General features: G+C 39.0%; 1 protein-coding gene across 1 annotated transcript in view; it reads right to left on the bottom strand.

Moving 5' to 3' along the window:
• LOC122799621 (Golgi apparatus membrane protein TVP23 homolog B-like) overlaps nucleotides 1-15,235 on the bottom strand; it is a 287,881-nt gene extending 272,646 nt beyond the window's left edge. Inside the window, exon 1 of the mRNA XM_044068804.1 lies at nucleotides 14,964-15,235. Within this exon, the coding sequence (XP_043924739.1) occupies nucleotides 14,964-14,975 (12 nt within the window). The 5' untranslated portion in view covers nucleotides 14,976-15,235. The remainder of the gene's footprint in view (nucleotides 1-14,963) is intronic.
• Between the last annotated feature and the right edge of the window lie 349 nt (nucleotides 15,236-15,584).

Below are 15,584 nucleotides of genomic sequence, written 5' to 3'. Positions count from 1 at the left end.
AACAGCTTGGCAAACCCAAGACTGAGACTACCAGGAACCCAAGTGTAGATAAACACCACCCAAGACCAGCTGCTAAAAGTCTATATACATTAGCAAATGCACAGAAAAGAGCTGAATGGACTGCAGAAATACAAACTAGGCAGCCAATCACAACACCCAAACCTATGCCTGCTAAAGGACAGGACAGCTCGGTCCTGCAACTAGGTCTTTTCCACTTGGAAAGGGATGAATGGAGAACATGACAGCTTAGGAACTTCAAGAGTACACAGGATTCCTGCCTGAGATGGCACATATTTGTCTGAACTGGTGCAGAACCTAACTAAGGGATGAGGGGCATTAAATGATGTCTGGTGTACAGCTCAAGGTTTGCGCGCCTCCTTATCACAGTGGCCCCTCTCTCTCAGTCTCTCTCACCATACTTGCCCCCCCCCTCTTCTTTTTCTTGGGTCTGTCATGCTTAGCAGAAGTGAAGTCTTTAAACACAACAGACTCAACAAAGCCTACCCCTTAAACTACTACTTTGCAAACAAAATATTCATATACTCTTCCTGGTAATGCTGTGTAGTAACATTGTACACTCCTCAAATCTTGCAGGCTTTCATAGCATTTTCAGAGCCTAGGCAGTAAGATAAAAGTAAACAGCAATCACTGGCAGGAATTCAGTTGTTGCAGCAACACTCTTTGGGTTTGACAGCCAGAGTGATAACAGGAAGAGAAGAAACTTCCAACATTTCAGTAAAGAAAATACTAAATATTTAGTACTGTGAAAAATTCTACAGGCTTTGGATCTATGGAGTCTATGGTCATTCTTGAACTGTTGTAAAGAAGCAGAATCAAGATTTGCAGCCCTGCAAGGTCTATCGGATGGAGATGACCCATGGGCCGACATGGAGTGTTGAAAAAAATCTACTAAACTGTTCTAGTGCCTGGGAGGCACAATTTTATGATGTCTTGCAGGAGAATCTTGATGCATTACAAATGCATGGAATGAACTATACAGAAAAGCTCTAAACGTCTGTGCTTCAGAACTGCATGCAAATTCAAAACCCAGTCCAGACCATCAGATGATTTAATAAATCCATTAATGCCATTTCATGTTCTACATTGTTCTTGTGCAGAACTACACCAAAATGGTTACTATTCTGTATCTATAGGAACTACTGCTCTAGCAGATCTGTCAGACTGTTTCTCACTCTAGTTGCAATTCAGTAGAGTAAGTTTCATATCTGCCAATCTCTGCATGGAATGTGCAATAAAATGAAACCGCAAGAGACCACTCCCTTACAATGTTGCTGTTAACTCATTGCAGCTGCCACACGCTTCATTTCATCTGCAGTGTTTGTCCATCTGTGCCATTCTTACTTTTTTTTTTTTTTTTTAAGACTTTGGAAGCTTCTACGTTTTAAAACTCAAGCACTCACTAACATACACTACACAGGCCAAATAGGTAAAGACAATTTCCTATCAACAATAGCTTCTCATTCACAGAACTGAGCATCAATATCTCAAGGTTTCTTAGTTAAACTGCATAAACATCAGTATAAAAGCAAGAAACAGTCAAGGACTTCATAAATAGGGTTGCATAATGCATAAATTATTTACCTTACAAACACGAGGTGTATTCTTAACTTTATGGGAACTTGGTTAGACCTAAATGACCCACAAAGGCAGCTAGCCTATATACTCATTAATGAGTCAATGAAAAAGAGCAGCCATAATTTCCATTCTCTTCACATTTTTATACACACCACCAGGAGCTCTGACAGCCCACTCAGCCCACTCTAAATTGCTTTCTGAGCAATACACGATAAAAACAAGATGCAAAACTAAACAAGTCTTGTCTTTATAAGGCTAAAATCAAATTTTAATCAGAGAAATGTTGCTAGAATTGTTTCTCTCCACACTTTCAAAGCAAACAAATAGAAATTGCATTCGTCCACTGTAGGAAAAATCACATTAAGACAATTATAAAAACTGCTGACTTCAAAGAGAAGACCATCATGGCAATGTTAACCCAAACAGTCTGCTCAAAATTCTGGCTTGATGGTCATTGTTCGATCTGGCAGACAGATACTGTTCATCTGGCTCATGACTGTTACACAGTATAGCCTTCAGCAGGTTGAGAAGTGGTACATACAGATTATATGAAGCCAGCCTGCAACCCTTAAGCAGACTTATCCTAACGTTGATACTGTACAGCTAAATAGAGAACATTATATAGAATCTAACTGAAACAAAGTTTACCTGACAGCTCCATCGCTAACTTACAGAACTCCCATCTACTCTGTTAGGCTTTTCCAATTAGCAATTACTTGTTATGTGCTTACCATTTTCTGATACAATTTCCCTTTAGCTAAATATTTTTTGACTACTACATAAACTGGCTGATCAAACATTTTCAGGCATGCTTTGGGCTCCCTAAAGAACACAAATGATGCATCATTAAAAGAGCAGCCACAGCTCAATAATACCAAATAGAAATAACTACATAACATGGAATGCAATATAAATGTGCAACTGTTCTAAGTATAAAGCAATATTTCTAAGTTTAGCTAGCTTTTTCTCCAAGACAGGAAAGACTTTGTATTCTGTTGAAACATTAGCCATTGCTTCTGAAACATCTGCATTCATTCTCAACACATATTCTTTTTCATTTAATTTTAAAGCCATTCAAAGTTTTTCAATTTCAAAACTAATTATTACTTGGCTCCAAGCAGGCTCAGCCTATTTTTGCAAATATTCTTTTAACAATCAGTGGACCAAAACAGGGTCTGTACAAAGACGGAGCAATGTTATACTTGAGGAACAGTATGACTTGGAAGATAAAGATGCCCAAAAGAATAAGTGCAGCCCCAGCAGTAACTGGCAGCTAGTGGGTCTACTGTAGAGGGAAAAAAAAAAAAACGATGAGTTTGTTGATCATAAAAAAAAAAAAAAACTTACATTATTTTGTTCACTGCAACTTGCAGAAGTTGAATGTTGTGCTGGAGGGAAGGACTACTATGGAAATACTATATTCCAGCTTAGGCAAGAGCCCACTTTTCTGCAATACCTTACAAGCTTTACACAACAGCAACACAAAAGCCTGTCAACACAATTGTAACCGGCCTTGGGCTTTTGTACACCTGGGTGTAGATTTTAAAAGATGGTTTGGGGTCCAAGAGGTTATCGGGGTCTCTTTGGTTACTTAGTGGATGATACTGTTGAACGAGTCACTTTTTTTTTTTTTTTACTGCAGACTTTAGAATTTATGGCGAGTTTTTATTTTGGTGATCCAGCTGAATAATTTAGTAAAAAGTGTGTTTACAGTTTGTATTATGATCTATCTGCATACAGCAAGAGGCTGTCATCTTAGTATATAGCTATTTTTACAGAACAAAGGGGAAATTTTAGGTTGCTTACAAATGGAAAGGAAAACTTGTCCCAGAGTAGGGCTCTGTGGTACTCTACAGTAAAGGGATCCACATTCAGGAATGAAGTATACACACAGCAAACAAGTTCTGTCTGTTAGGCAACTGCTTTATTATTTTTCCACAGAGCATCCCCTAGTCCAGATGAATGGCTACTTCTGGATAAAAGGTCTAGTAGTAATGCTAAAACTGACAATTTTGAAGAGGGCATACATCAGTACTAAAGAAATGGATGAGAGAGAAAGATATCCAGTGAGGTTTTTTTGGAACGTTAGAATCAATTAGCCAATTTTGGGCCTATGTATTCATGCAGCTGCTACCCTTTTCCCTTTTACTTCCTGATGCTCTAAAACTTTTGGTGCATATTCATGTCAATTGCCATTTCAGACCCTGTTTTCATCTCTTCAATCCCCTAAATTTGTTTTGGAGTAGCAACTCTGTGCAACTGTCATTCACACTATTAAAATAAATAATATGCCTTTTATTTCTTGCAATCTTGTACATTTCTTTATACTCTGATCCATGCTTACTGCACATGATTTACAAGCATGAATTTTGGGAAAAGACACTGGGACAATGAATGATCTGCAGAGGGTAAGTAGACACACAATACAAAGAAAAGGCTAAAATCCATGTCATAGGCTATGATGCAGGTCAACTGTAGAAGTGGTTTATTACTGTGTACCAAGATGATAGTTTGCGTTTAATACATGTACTGTTGGGATACAATGCATGACAAAGTATTACTTACAGACCATTAACATATCAAGGTTGCCTACAGGAGTGGTGTTAAATCTCATTTACAAAACAACCGACAGAGGTTGGTAAATTTTGCTGGTATGCATGCACTGCTTGTTATCCCCCCGCAACCCTTCTAACTCACCTGCATATCCCCTTTAGTCAGATGCCATTACTTCAGCAATAAAACAACACCCTTATGACTGCCAAAGGCCCCAGGCTCCTGTGCTTAGACCAGTACAAGCCAGCACAGTCACAGAACAAAGAAGGATTCACCACTTTTGCGATTGAGTATGAAGCTCTAATGAGATGCAATTGTACACAAAGATGGCCAATATGTAAAACACATTTTGCTCTAACAATCACCTTCCCTATATCTGCATTCTAGTGCCAGCAGCACAGGTTTACATTGTAAACAGTCATCTCCTACACAGGATAAATGTGCACTCTGTTTTTACATGGTTTTGTGTGTGTGTTTTTTCTACAGAATTGTTGGGTTCATCGTGATGCCTTGCTCTGCATCCTCACTATACCCTCTCAGTACCTTATATGCTACTTTTCCAACAGGTGTGTAACGCTACCCTAATATGCACCATCAGCACATGCAAGTGATCTCCATTTTTCAAGCACTTCCAGCACCATCACAGAGGTGCACACCCCAGCTATCCATTAGCTCCCCCCTTTTTAGCCTTTAATATACATGTCCTCTCAATCATTATATAAAATTAATACCACTTTTGAAAACATTATCTTGTCCTATGACAACACACATACCTCAGTACGCCAAACCTGCATTGCAAACTCACTTAAAGAAGTTACTCTATTGACCAAATACCCTTTCCCCAAGTCCAACCATGCTGCCCAATCACCTACATACAGCTCATTTTACTAAGGCATCCTATGAACTAGCTATAGCCATGTTCTACCATACACCCCCATGCTTACATCTGCTGTTTAATACTATGAAAAATGTTCTTGCCCAGTATCTGACGTGTACCCAACCCAAACTGTAAACCAAACATTTACTCATTCTTTTTACCACTTCTCCTACTCCTCCTCTGTGGATGAGATATCCAGGCCAACCAGTATCCAGCCACTGGTGCATGCTCCCAATATGTAACGAAGACATCTTTACCTTGAAACAAGGACTGATGGTCATGCATTTAAACTCTTCATGCACGGGTTATCAATAAAACTTTCAATGGGGACCTGACTAAAACCACAAATTCTAAAGAATTAAACATCTCTGGCTATACGACATAACAAAAAAGCAGAGGCACACAGATTGTGAATAACTCCCCTGCTTCTACACTACCAGAAGACACAAATTATCTCAGGTTTTAGTCACTGTAACAATAGCCAATCAAAAGTAGTTACATATAACTTGTACGAATATGCAACCTCCCAATGCCCTCAACTTTTTAAAATAAAATATAAAGCTGATTTCAGGATAACTGTGCTGGTTATAGTACACTCTGGTGATTTTTAATATACCTACTTCCAGCAAAATTTAAAACCCAGATTACTCAATCTAAATCTCCAGGTTTCTCACAAATTATAACTAACCCAAGAAGAACAGACTACACAAAAATGCTAGAAATACTCTGCACCGTAATCTAACCACCCCAAAAAACAAATCAGGATACTGACCACATCCCCGAGAATTGCAATCTGGAAAAAAAGCCTCTCCAGCTAAAACTATTATCGTCAGAAAAAAAGAAGAAATTACATGTTGGGAAACTAATGAGACCATTCCTACTAACCAGTCAGTCCTCAAAAGAACTAAAACACTAGATGATGCTATATAGCTTTTCTATTATATTTCCAACAGTACTGAATAAAAATGCACGCGCCATAAAATGGTGTTAATGAATGCATCACTCCCAAACTTTAAATGCTCTAACAGACTCGATCAACTATCAGATAAAAAGCATCAAAAATAAGTGATTTACATCAAAAACAAATATATTTCAAGGCTGGTCAAACAGGACAATACACTTGAGCTTCTCCACATTCAAATCACCATAGGCAAAATCCAATACTATTTCCTTGCAAGGCATAGGTCCCCCTCTATGACTCAGGAAACCCAAAGCATGTACTTAACCTTACTGGGGACACAATATCCAACCCAATACCATATACTGGGGACAAAACATCCAACCCAATACCATATTTGTGGGTGACTAACTTAACTACCCCACTATCAGATGGGAATTATATACAATATGAAATAGGCAGGCTCCTGATTTTGTAAACATACTCCCTGGTAAAGATGGTCAGTATGCTAATCAGGGGCACAAATAGAATGGATCTGGTCCTCACTAATATGGGCTAGTGCTGCACACCACCTAGTGTATGGATCTGGTCCTCACTAATATGGGCTAGTGCTGCACACCACCTAGTGTATTGTCCTGTCTGGTGAGGCAAGTACAGACCAAAAAATGGTCTCCTCTGAAGTAAATATAAAACCCAGATGAACCTGGAAGGTTCAGAAACTACTTTTAAGTCAACTTTCTTCTATTAAGTGATAACCTGCAAAATTCCAAGCCCCCATAAACATTGAGAACACTGCTGCCTATTCAGAAATGTTGACAGAAACCCTACACAAATATGCTTAACAGAGGCAGTTGTACCCACAACTACATAACTAACTTTAGACGCATGCCACCCTGGTAGAATCACACCAACAGTCTCTATAAAAAGAGGGACGAGAATAATGGTAAAAATTAGGAGGTATAGCACCCAGCAGGATACATGCACTTTCTTCAAACTAAAACAACTGAGGGAGAAAATAAAGTCTTCCAAAGCCAAATTTGAAGTAAATTTGGCCTCTGAGGCAAAGGACAACCACAAGGCATTAGTTAGCTATGTCCATAACATCAAAGGGCAAACTCATTGTTAATGGAGCCACCTACACTGAGCCAGAAAGTACAAACATAATGACAAATTCAGCTCTAACTTATCCCTCTCTCCCCTCACGAAATGCCATCAAATATAACTCACGCTCCCTTGAATGCCAAAAATACATGCAGACAATATCCTTGGATGCTTTCTAAATAACATGAACCATGATCTAGCAGACCATCTAGAATCTTTAACTTGTGGCCTCCAAACAGGCTTTGTGGCTAATGAATGAAGAACAGCAACAGTCATTCCTCTGCACAAAAGGGGGGCCATCTACAGACCCACAAGTCTCACTAGTCTCATACGCAAAACCACAGAAAGAATTATCATGGAAATGATAGATAATGAAACAGAAGCAGTCAATGTTATTTACCACAGACTCATACCACTGCAAACTTTGCTCACCTAACTATGGAAAATTGGGGCAACTCAGGATAAATATGGATAGCCTTGTAAGAGTTCTTGGGTTGATAGTCTAGTAACCTCCTATGAACCTATGACATAGGAAACCTTCAGACAATGGACCCAATCGAATTTGGTTTTGTCAAGGCCAGGTCATACCTTGACCTGGCGACAGCATTTGACAATACCAAACTCAGGCATTCTAGACAAACTCAAGAGGTTAGGTATAAACACCATCAGCTGGTGGATAGGCAGCTGCCTCACAGACAGGACCAAGAAGTTAGAACTGGGGATTTCACCTCTAAAAAAAAAGAGGCCAGTCACAAGTGGAGTCCCTTAGGGATTTCTTGGGGCCACGTCTTTTTGGCATTTACTTATCTTAAGTCAAGGCCAGTGTCACAGGCCTCTGGCTTATCAAATCTGCAGATGACTGCAAAGTAGAAGCACTCTCAGAATCCTGCTAATGTCCACCAGGAAGGACCGACACAAACAAATGTGCGTCAGAACTAGAGCCATGGACTAAAACTAAATTCCAGGAATTGCATAATAGTATCCTTTGGAAAGTTATTCACTTCTGCTAGCAATCATATTGACAACACATCCCTAACAGTCAATCTAGAAGTCGGGGACTTGCAGACACACAGACACTAATCTAGCCTTTGATCACCACAAGCTACATTTGTGAGAAAATCATTCTATGTTGTGCAACTTATAAACAAAGGTATGGCATCTAGGTCCAAAGAAGGCATTGTTTCACTGTATTCAACATTCATTAGATCCATCAATGAATACAACGCCACCTTTGGAGTGTACCTAACCAGGCACATCCAACAATCGGAATGGCTGCAGAGGTGCATCACTAACAGAATGCACAGCATAATTAACATGTCCTATGCAAATCAACTCAAAGCCTTATCCCTGTATTCTGTCTCCTACAGGCTGTTGAGGGAAGCTCTATGCCTGGAATACAAGGCAGTGTCAGATCCCACCCTGAAGGACCTCCTGCATACCCGCAAAATAAATAGCACCAGAGTTACCTGTTCTAAGGATTTAAACCTTGCCTGTGATATTAATAGAACCTGCTGGAGACAGAGTTATGTATCCTGGAGACTACCCCTTCTCTGGAACAAGCTCCCCACCCATGTAAATCAGAGTTCCTCCCTAACCCAATTCAACTGTAACTTGGACAACTGGAAGGGGAACAGGAAGTTAATCCCTGGTTTGGCACCTATGCCTCTAATGCATACAGGCAGCCTGTAAATGGTTCATCTCCCAGGCCCCATGCTTGTAAATGTTTTATCTCCCAACCCCCCGCTTATACTTTTCAAGGTTACCAGAACTTGTCAGATTTGGAATGCATGGCTAGGCTTAAAAAGGCCCTAGTAGTCGTTAGGCTAGTACACACCTATGAAAAACAATTTATAAACTGCAAAATTAACAAATTACTATCTCCAGGTACAATAATAAAAGAAACCCCAACAACAATTTGGAGTATACTCAATAAATTCAAGGACAAAAAAAAAAAAAAAAAAAAAAAAAAAAAAAAAAAGGCAACTTAATCCTTAAACATCATCTATGAGCACACCCCTTCTAGTTCACCACCAAATACAACCCTTAGTAACCATCCCTAAATTCTTCCTTCAAGTAATCACAGTAACTGCCACCAAAAAGCTGCTTTATAAACTAAAAGGCCATGGATCTCTCAATGAATAGTCTCTCTTGTTCTTCAACTTTCCTTAAACACAAAACTAACCTCATTGTTTATCCACTGACAATAACAAATGAAACAGAAGTAAACTTCTTACCATCTGGAAGCATTTCATGATCATAAATCTAAATGTGGCAATTAAGGAAAAGGTAGAGAATTACAGACCAATTTCAAATTTAAACACACATGCTAAAATGTTAGAAAATGTCACACATACCCAAGCTTAGACTTCTCGACCTTGATCTGCAAACTCAAAGATCCAACATGATTTTAACCCTGGTCATAGATCCCAAATTGCCCTTGTAGAAGTGAATAATCTTACAGCTGCACAACACAACAAAAGAGAAATAAAAGGAGGCAGTCTTCCTTGACGTCTCACGAGCATTCTGCGCTGTTAATCACAATATTCTGACTCAAAGACCTTTACAAAGGTTCACAAGTTTTTGACTATAAAACAAAATGTAATCACTATAAGCTGCACTTTTTAACAACAGCTGTCCTGTCTGTACCCATTATCGCAACTGTACGCCACCTGCAGAGCTCAGTTTTTGTTTGTTTGTAGGAGCCGTTTGTTAGTTCCACTAACAATAAAACTGGAGATAGAAATACATATTACTACTGCATAACGGAGTGGAACTCCATTCCTATGGAACCATGCCTTACTGACAATGTTACCATCTTTAAAAGGTTTCCCTACGGTCTGTCGATTCCTCTAGAAACAAGAAATGCTTCATCAATAATTTAATGGTGTAAAGCATAACTTGAAGAATTCATAAAAACTTGAAGTAAACTTTTTGAAGGAGGCATGCCCCTCCAGAATGTCTGCAATCCATAACTTATAGCCAAAGAATGTTAATGCACTTTTTTTATTTTATACGAGACGGATCATCTGGTACACCCATCTCCAACTACTTATTCCCTTCTTTAACGTTTATCTTCTTCTCCCTTCTTTCAGGTTATATAGTCTTCACACCTTAATCTCTGATGAGTGCCCTTTTCCCAAGCCACATCATTTTCCAACTTTGTATGAAAAGATTTGGCTACTTATTTGTAACGTAACTTTATCACTTTTTACAATGCCTTCATTTAAAACTACATCTTGCATTATAATTTCTGTTACAATTTATTACATTACATTCTTAGAATTGTACATATTTTCATTTGTTAAACTTTTTCTTTAAATGCTACTTTCTTCTAGGGGGTCCCCTCTGAAAATAGAACACTGCCTACTATGGCTCAAGTCCAGGGTTTGAGCCCTCCGGCCTCCATTTGTCTACTGCACAACTCTAAGCAAGTCACTTAACCAGGCAATACTATGAGGAAATTAGACTAGGATCTTCCATAGTGACCACAGGTCTAGCAACTACCAAGGAGCCTATTACAAACACAAAACTAAACACAAGGAAAAAAAAAAAACACAAGAACATTACAAAAGCAAAAAACACACAAACATACACACAAAACACCACAAACACAGAACAGACGCACACAAAAATACAAAAAACTATAACAAATGCTCGGCAACAGTTACCTGTATCACACATGATGAAATACTAATACTTAGAAACTTGTGTAACAACAGCTGAAGTTCATTAATAATATAAACACCTGCAAAATCTTTAGGTAATTTTTATCAATCCCACATCGCCAAAATGAAATTAAATTATTTTCACTCTAAAGTTGCTGCATCTAGCAGAAAGAGTGATCACAGACGGTCAATGTAATGCCTATTTCAAGCCTGCTCTAGAAGACTACAAGACCAGACCAGCTATTAAGCCGCCATATATAAATACCACCATGTCACTTTATCACCTAATCCTGGCAGTGCTCTCAGGTCTAAAGATCCAAATGGAAAGGGTCTTAGTGTCCAGGTTGAGCAAATGAAACTAGGAATCTGAAAAACATTTCTGATAAAGGAAAGGGAAGGCAGCCTTGGAACAATATCAGAAGGTGAGAAGATGGAAAGATATCACTCAGGTGGAACACAATGCTCCCAAGGGTTCGGAAGGCACTAGCCCATTATCTTACAAGTTTTGGTAGCAATTTGGTTTTGCATTGCAACAGGGATTCTGCTGTTGTGTGGCTTACCGGATGATGCATTGCCATTGCAACTGAAAAGGAAGAAAGGCACTGTAACAGTACTGGAGTATTTAATTTGCTTTATTCTCCTCTGCAGCAGACCTACATACAGATACACGCAGCTGCCTCATTTCAACCATAGGAAATTGAGATCAGTCTTGTAAGAGGTCTGCTGTCAGTGGCAAGTGAGATCTAATGAGGGATAAGGGCAGAGCATTAGTCAGGCACCTGGGAAGATTTGTTGTAAGTAATTGTTGACTGGGATAGCCTCACTATTACTAACTCAGTGGCCTCTATTCAGGAGACGCACAGGTGGTATTCAAACCGATTAAGATAACATTTTCAGAAGACTGGGAAAATTAACAATGGCAGGGAAGAAAGAAAAAAATGCCAGGTAAACAACATATCAGAATATGTACATAAAATAAGGAAGTGGAAAATGGAATGGATACTGAAATATACATTTTGAAAGTAAATAATGATAGGAAAGGGTTTTGGAGCAGAATTCCTTATGTTAAGCAATGGGAAGGTTTGAAAGAAGAAGAAGCAGAGGAAAATACTATAACAGATTAAAATTAAAGATATAAAGAAGTCTGACAGGCTCTGGACTTTTTGCAGACACCCTTGCACTACCTGTGAAGGGACACATGAAATACAAATCAAAAGAAAGATCATGTAAAGTCTTTAAAGCTGAAGAATCTACTAAAAATGCTTTTTGACATGTAAAAAAAAATTACAAATGTTTAGGCATACATGAAAGTATGTATACAAAACTCCATTACTCCTTTCTATAAGGTTCCAAGGGATGTTTTACATCCACCTTTGCTAATGCCAACTCACACAAATAGGAGCTTGGCTTTACATTTCATTGAACTATAGTGCACTCAGGAGTGTAGCACCCCCACTTCCCTTGTTGCTGCACGGCAGTGTCAGTAATGTAAAAAAGACATGTAAATAAACAAAAACTGAAGTGCCTGGAGTGGGGAAAAGAACCCACTACCTTATGATCTACCAGCAAACGTAGGTGTACTACCTGCTGAGCCAGTGACACCTACTTTCAGTGCATATCAAATGATCAAAAACAAACTGAAAACTCAAAATGACTGAACAAACACATATTGCATTGCACGTCAATGACAATAAAAATGTGTTACTAAACTAGATACAAAAAGACCCACAATATATTTAACGGTCTTCCCCCTCATTCTCACCGAGCACCAAAACACTGAAATCATAAGAGGCTGTCTAAGTACAGCGCCTAAATGAAACATACTTATCTTCACAGTTTCACAACAGTACTCCACAGCATAATATGATGCACAATTCATGACCAATCATATACATGCGTGATTAAAGGGCAACTTAAATACTATGGATTAGAGAACTTATGTCTTGACTAAATTACATGCTCCTACTGGGAAAAAAAATATGTGACTAATTAGCAATAAGATGGATTAGAGAACTTATGTCTTGACTAAATTACATGCTCCTACTGGGAAAAAAAATATGTGACTAATTAGCAATAAGACTAGTAAACACACAATTATGCAGCAAACAGGCTAAAATACTAGGAATGTAGTTAGCAAAAACATCTGGTACAACTACAGGTGAAAGGGATATTTGTATTATCAAAGATGGGACCAATACTCTCTCTGAATCACAAATGTGGATGACTTACAGTTGATTCTCACCACCCTGAAGTAAAAGTGAGTGAGGGGGGAAAAAGAAAAAGTAGGACTCCGCAGACATGTGGGTAATCTCATTATCGGTCAAGAAGGAACTTCCTGTTTTCATATAAAGTCTTCCATTGTTCACCAAGTGCAAGCCATTTGGTATGCTAAGCTGTCACAGTTAAGTGCATATGAAATATGACAAGCCTTGAAAGTTTTACACTGGATTGGTCTAGGCTGCACTCCTCTTAAGATGGATATAGAGAGACACAGCAAGAGGTTGGAAACTTTGACATTGAGCAGTTTATTCTGAATGTTACCAGGCTAATAGCCTTAGGGTCTTTACAAGCCTAGCCACATTTTTGCCCGTGTTCTCCAAATGACAGTGGCTAGATGGTCATTATTTGCAGGGCGATCTAGCATCAGCACTGACTGCCCATAGGTAGGTACTAGGCTACTGGCCCTAGGGCCTATATAAGCCTAGCCAAAAAGGTACCCTGGCTTTCGCCACCCAAGAAAATGATCTTCCTGAGCCCCTGTTGAGCAGAGCCACATAAGTGATCCCCAGGGTGAATTTCCTATCTCCCACCCAATCATCAAGATTTTTCTTGAAGAGTGCTAATGAGGAGCTTTGTTTGATATAAACACGTAGTTTGTTCCAGAGTATGGGAAGTCTCTGAGACAGGAATCTAACTCTCCAGCATTTTCTGTTTATTGTGGTGACAAGGTTTAGGCCATTAGAGTGTGTAGCTCGGAGGGATTGGGATTTCTTTAAGTGGAGCATGTCCAACAGCTCTGGGTTTGACATAGCTTTGTATGTTAGGCAGAGATCGCCTGAGTAGGAACATAGATGCCACCCTCGGGAACAGTGAGCTGGATTTGAACCCTATATCACCTCTTTCTTTAAGCTCACTGCACTTATACCTTGTGCCACACAGAAAGTTAACATACTTAAGCACTCTTTAATGGGGCACAGCAAAAACCGTTAGTACAAACTGCCATAGAATAAAAGGTACACCAACAACTTAAATGTACAAAGGGCACATATTGATATGGTAGGGGTATTACTACAGCACCTATATGGCAAAGTTCCAACACAAGTGTACTCAACCACTTATCTGCCAATGGACCATATATTTGAACTGTTTTACTTTGGAAGAAAAAACAGTCACTCAACTCAGTAACACACTAACAATATTAAGTAGAAGGTGAAGACCAACTTGAAAGTACATAGAAAAGTAAAAAATGACAACCAAACTACCAACAAATCAAGCCGACCCAAGGTTGAAAACTTCCAAAAGCACAAAAAAAATTCCCAAAGGAGTAGGAAATAATCCACGAATCCAAAGTAAAAGGATGGAGAAATTTATTGCGAATAAAATGCAAGGCAATCCACGTGAATCAATTGACAGAGTCAAAACGAAACGTGCAAACAAACAGGGTTTTTCATGCGAGCACACTACTGGGGTTCCTATGAAACAAGGCAGAAAAGCTTTTTTTGTGCTTTTGGAAGTTTTCAACCTTGGGTCGGCTTGATTTGTTGGTACATAGATAAGTAGCAAAAGGAAATGTCATACAGTTTAACGAAGGACGCCACCAACGGTAAGGTACAGTTAAGCTATCACTCTTCCCATTAACCACAACACTGGAGATAAGGAATATAATAAAGATTCAAAGCAAATAATTTAATCGTAAAAGTGCAAGTGCGTCCACCAGACAGGAGCAGCCCTCTTAGCACGTTGTTACTTCGGAGTTCGTGTGGGTAAATTACTTGTTCATTTTAACAAATGCTATACCCCTCTACCAGACAGTGGGGAATAGCAGCCCTCTTAGCACGGAATCATTACAAAGTTCGGATGTGAAAAGTGACTTGGACATGGAGAAGCAGTCCTCTCAGCTCAGAATTACTTCAGAGTTCGTGTGGGAAAAGTGACTTGGACACTGTGACTAATACTATGCCCTCACCTCCCAAAAAGAAATACACAAAATAAAATCTACCACTAAACATATCTCTCCATCAACTTCTTACCACAGAACCACATATTTTCGTACCTGCTGCATCATCTCCGGATCTCCGGTTGTATTCCTCTTCTCCTACTACTTTCGTCCTAAGTTACACGCTGTCACAACAATTGCTGCCCGCCCTCGCCTGAAGGATCAGCTCACTAGAGTTACAAATAAAAACTACAAGAATCCAGTGTTTAGCACAATTCAATTTTCTACTGGATCTTGTTAGCGCTATGTGGCATAATTTAACGTGATACTCCTAATTACCAGGCGTGTGTTAGACACGATGTTGAGTCCTTTCTAAATAAGTCGCGGTGTAAGAATAGGAACTACACTTGGTGTAGTTCTTCAAACGTAGTGGTACTGTCTTTTTGGCGTCATTAGTGTGCGAAGCAACATATTGGTTGTTTGTAATTGCAATAAAACGAATCCAAGCATACGACTAGTCTTTTTTCGGTCACAATTTAATAAAGCGCTTTTAGGGTTGCCACCTTTTCAAATGGTCAAAGTGGGACATTTTCGGTACAAACATCAGATTTTGTAAAATAAAAATAAATTTTACAGGCCGACACATACACACAGTCAATACAAAGGATAGAACTTAACTTTTTTGCCTAAATAAAAGCTTATTCTTGTAGCATTTTAGTTGCTTATTCTGTTTCTTAT

Source organism: Protopterus annectens, chromosome 4.part0 (genome assembly GCF_019279795.1).
Source record: "Protopterus annectens isolate FY-2018-M chromosome 4.part0, PAN1.0, whole genome shotgun sequence".
NCBI classification, from domain to species: Eukaryota; Metazoa; Chordata; order Ceratodontiformes; family Protopteridae; genus Protopterus; species Protopterus annectens.
Note: the sequence above shows the minus strand (reverse complement) of the source record. Positions and strands in the feature narration are given on the sequence as shown.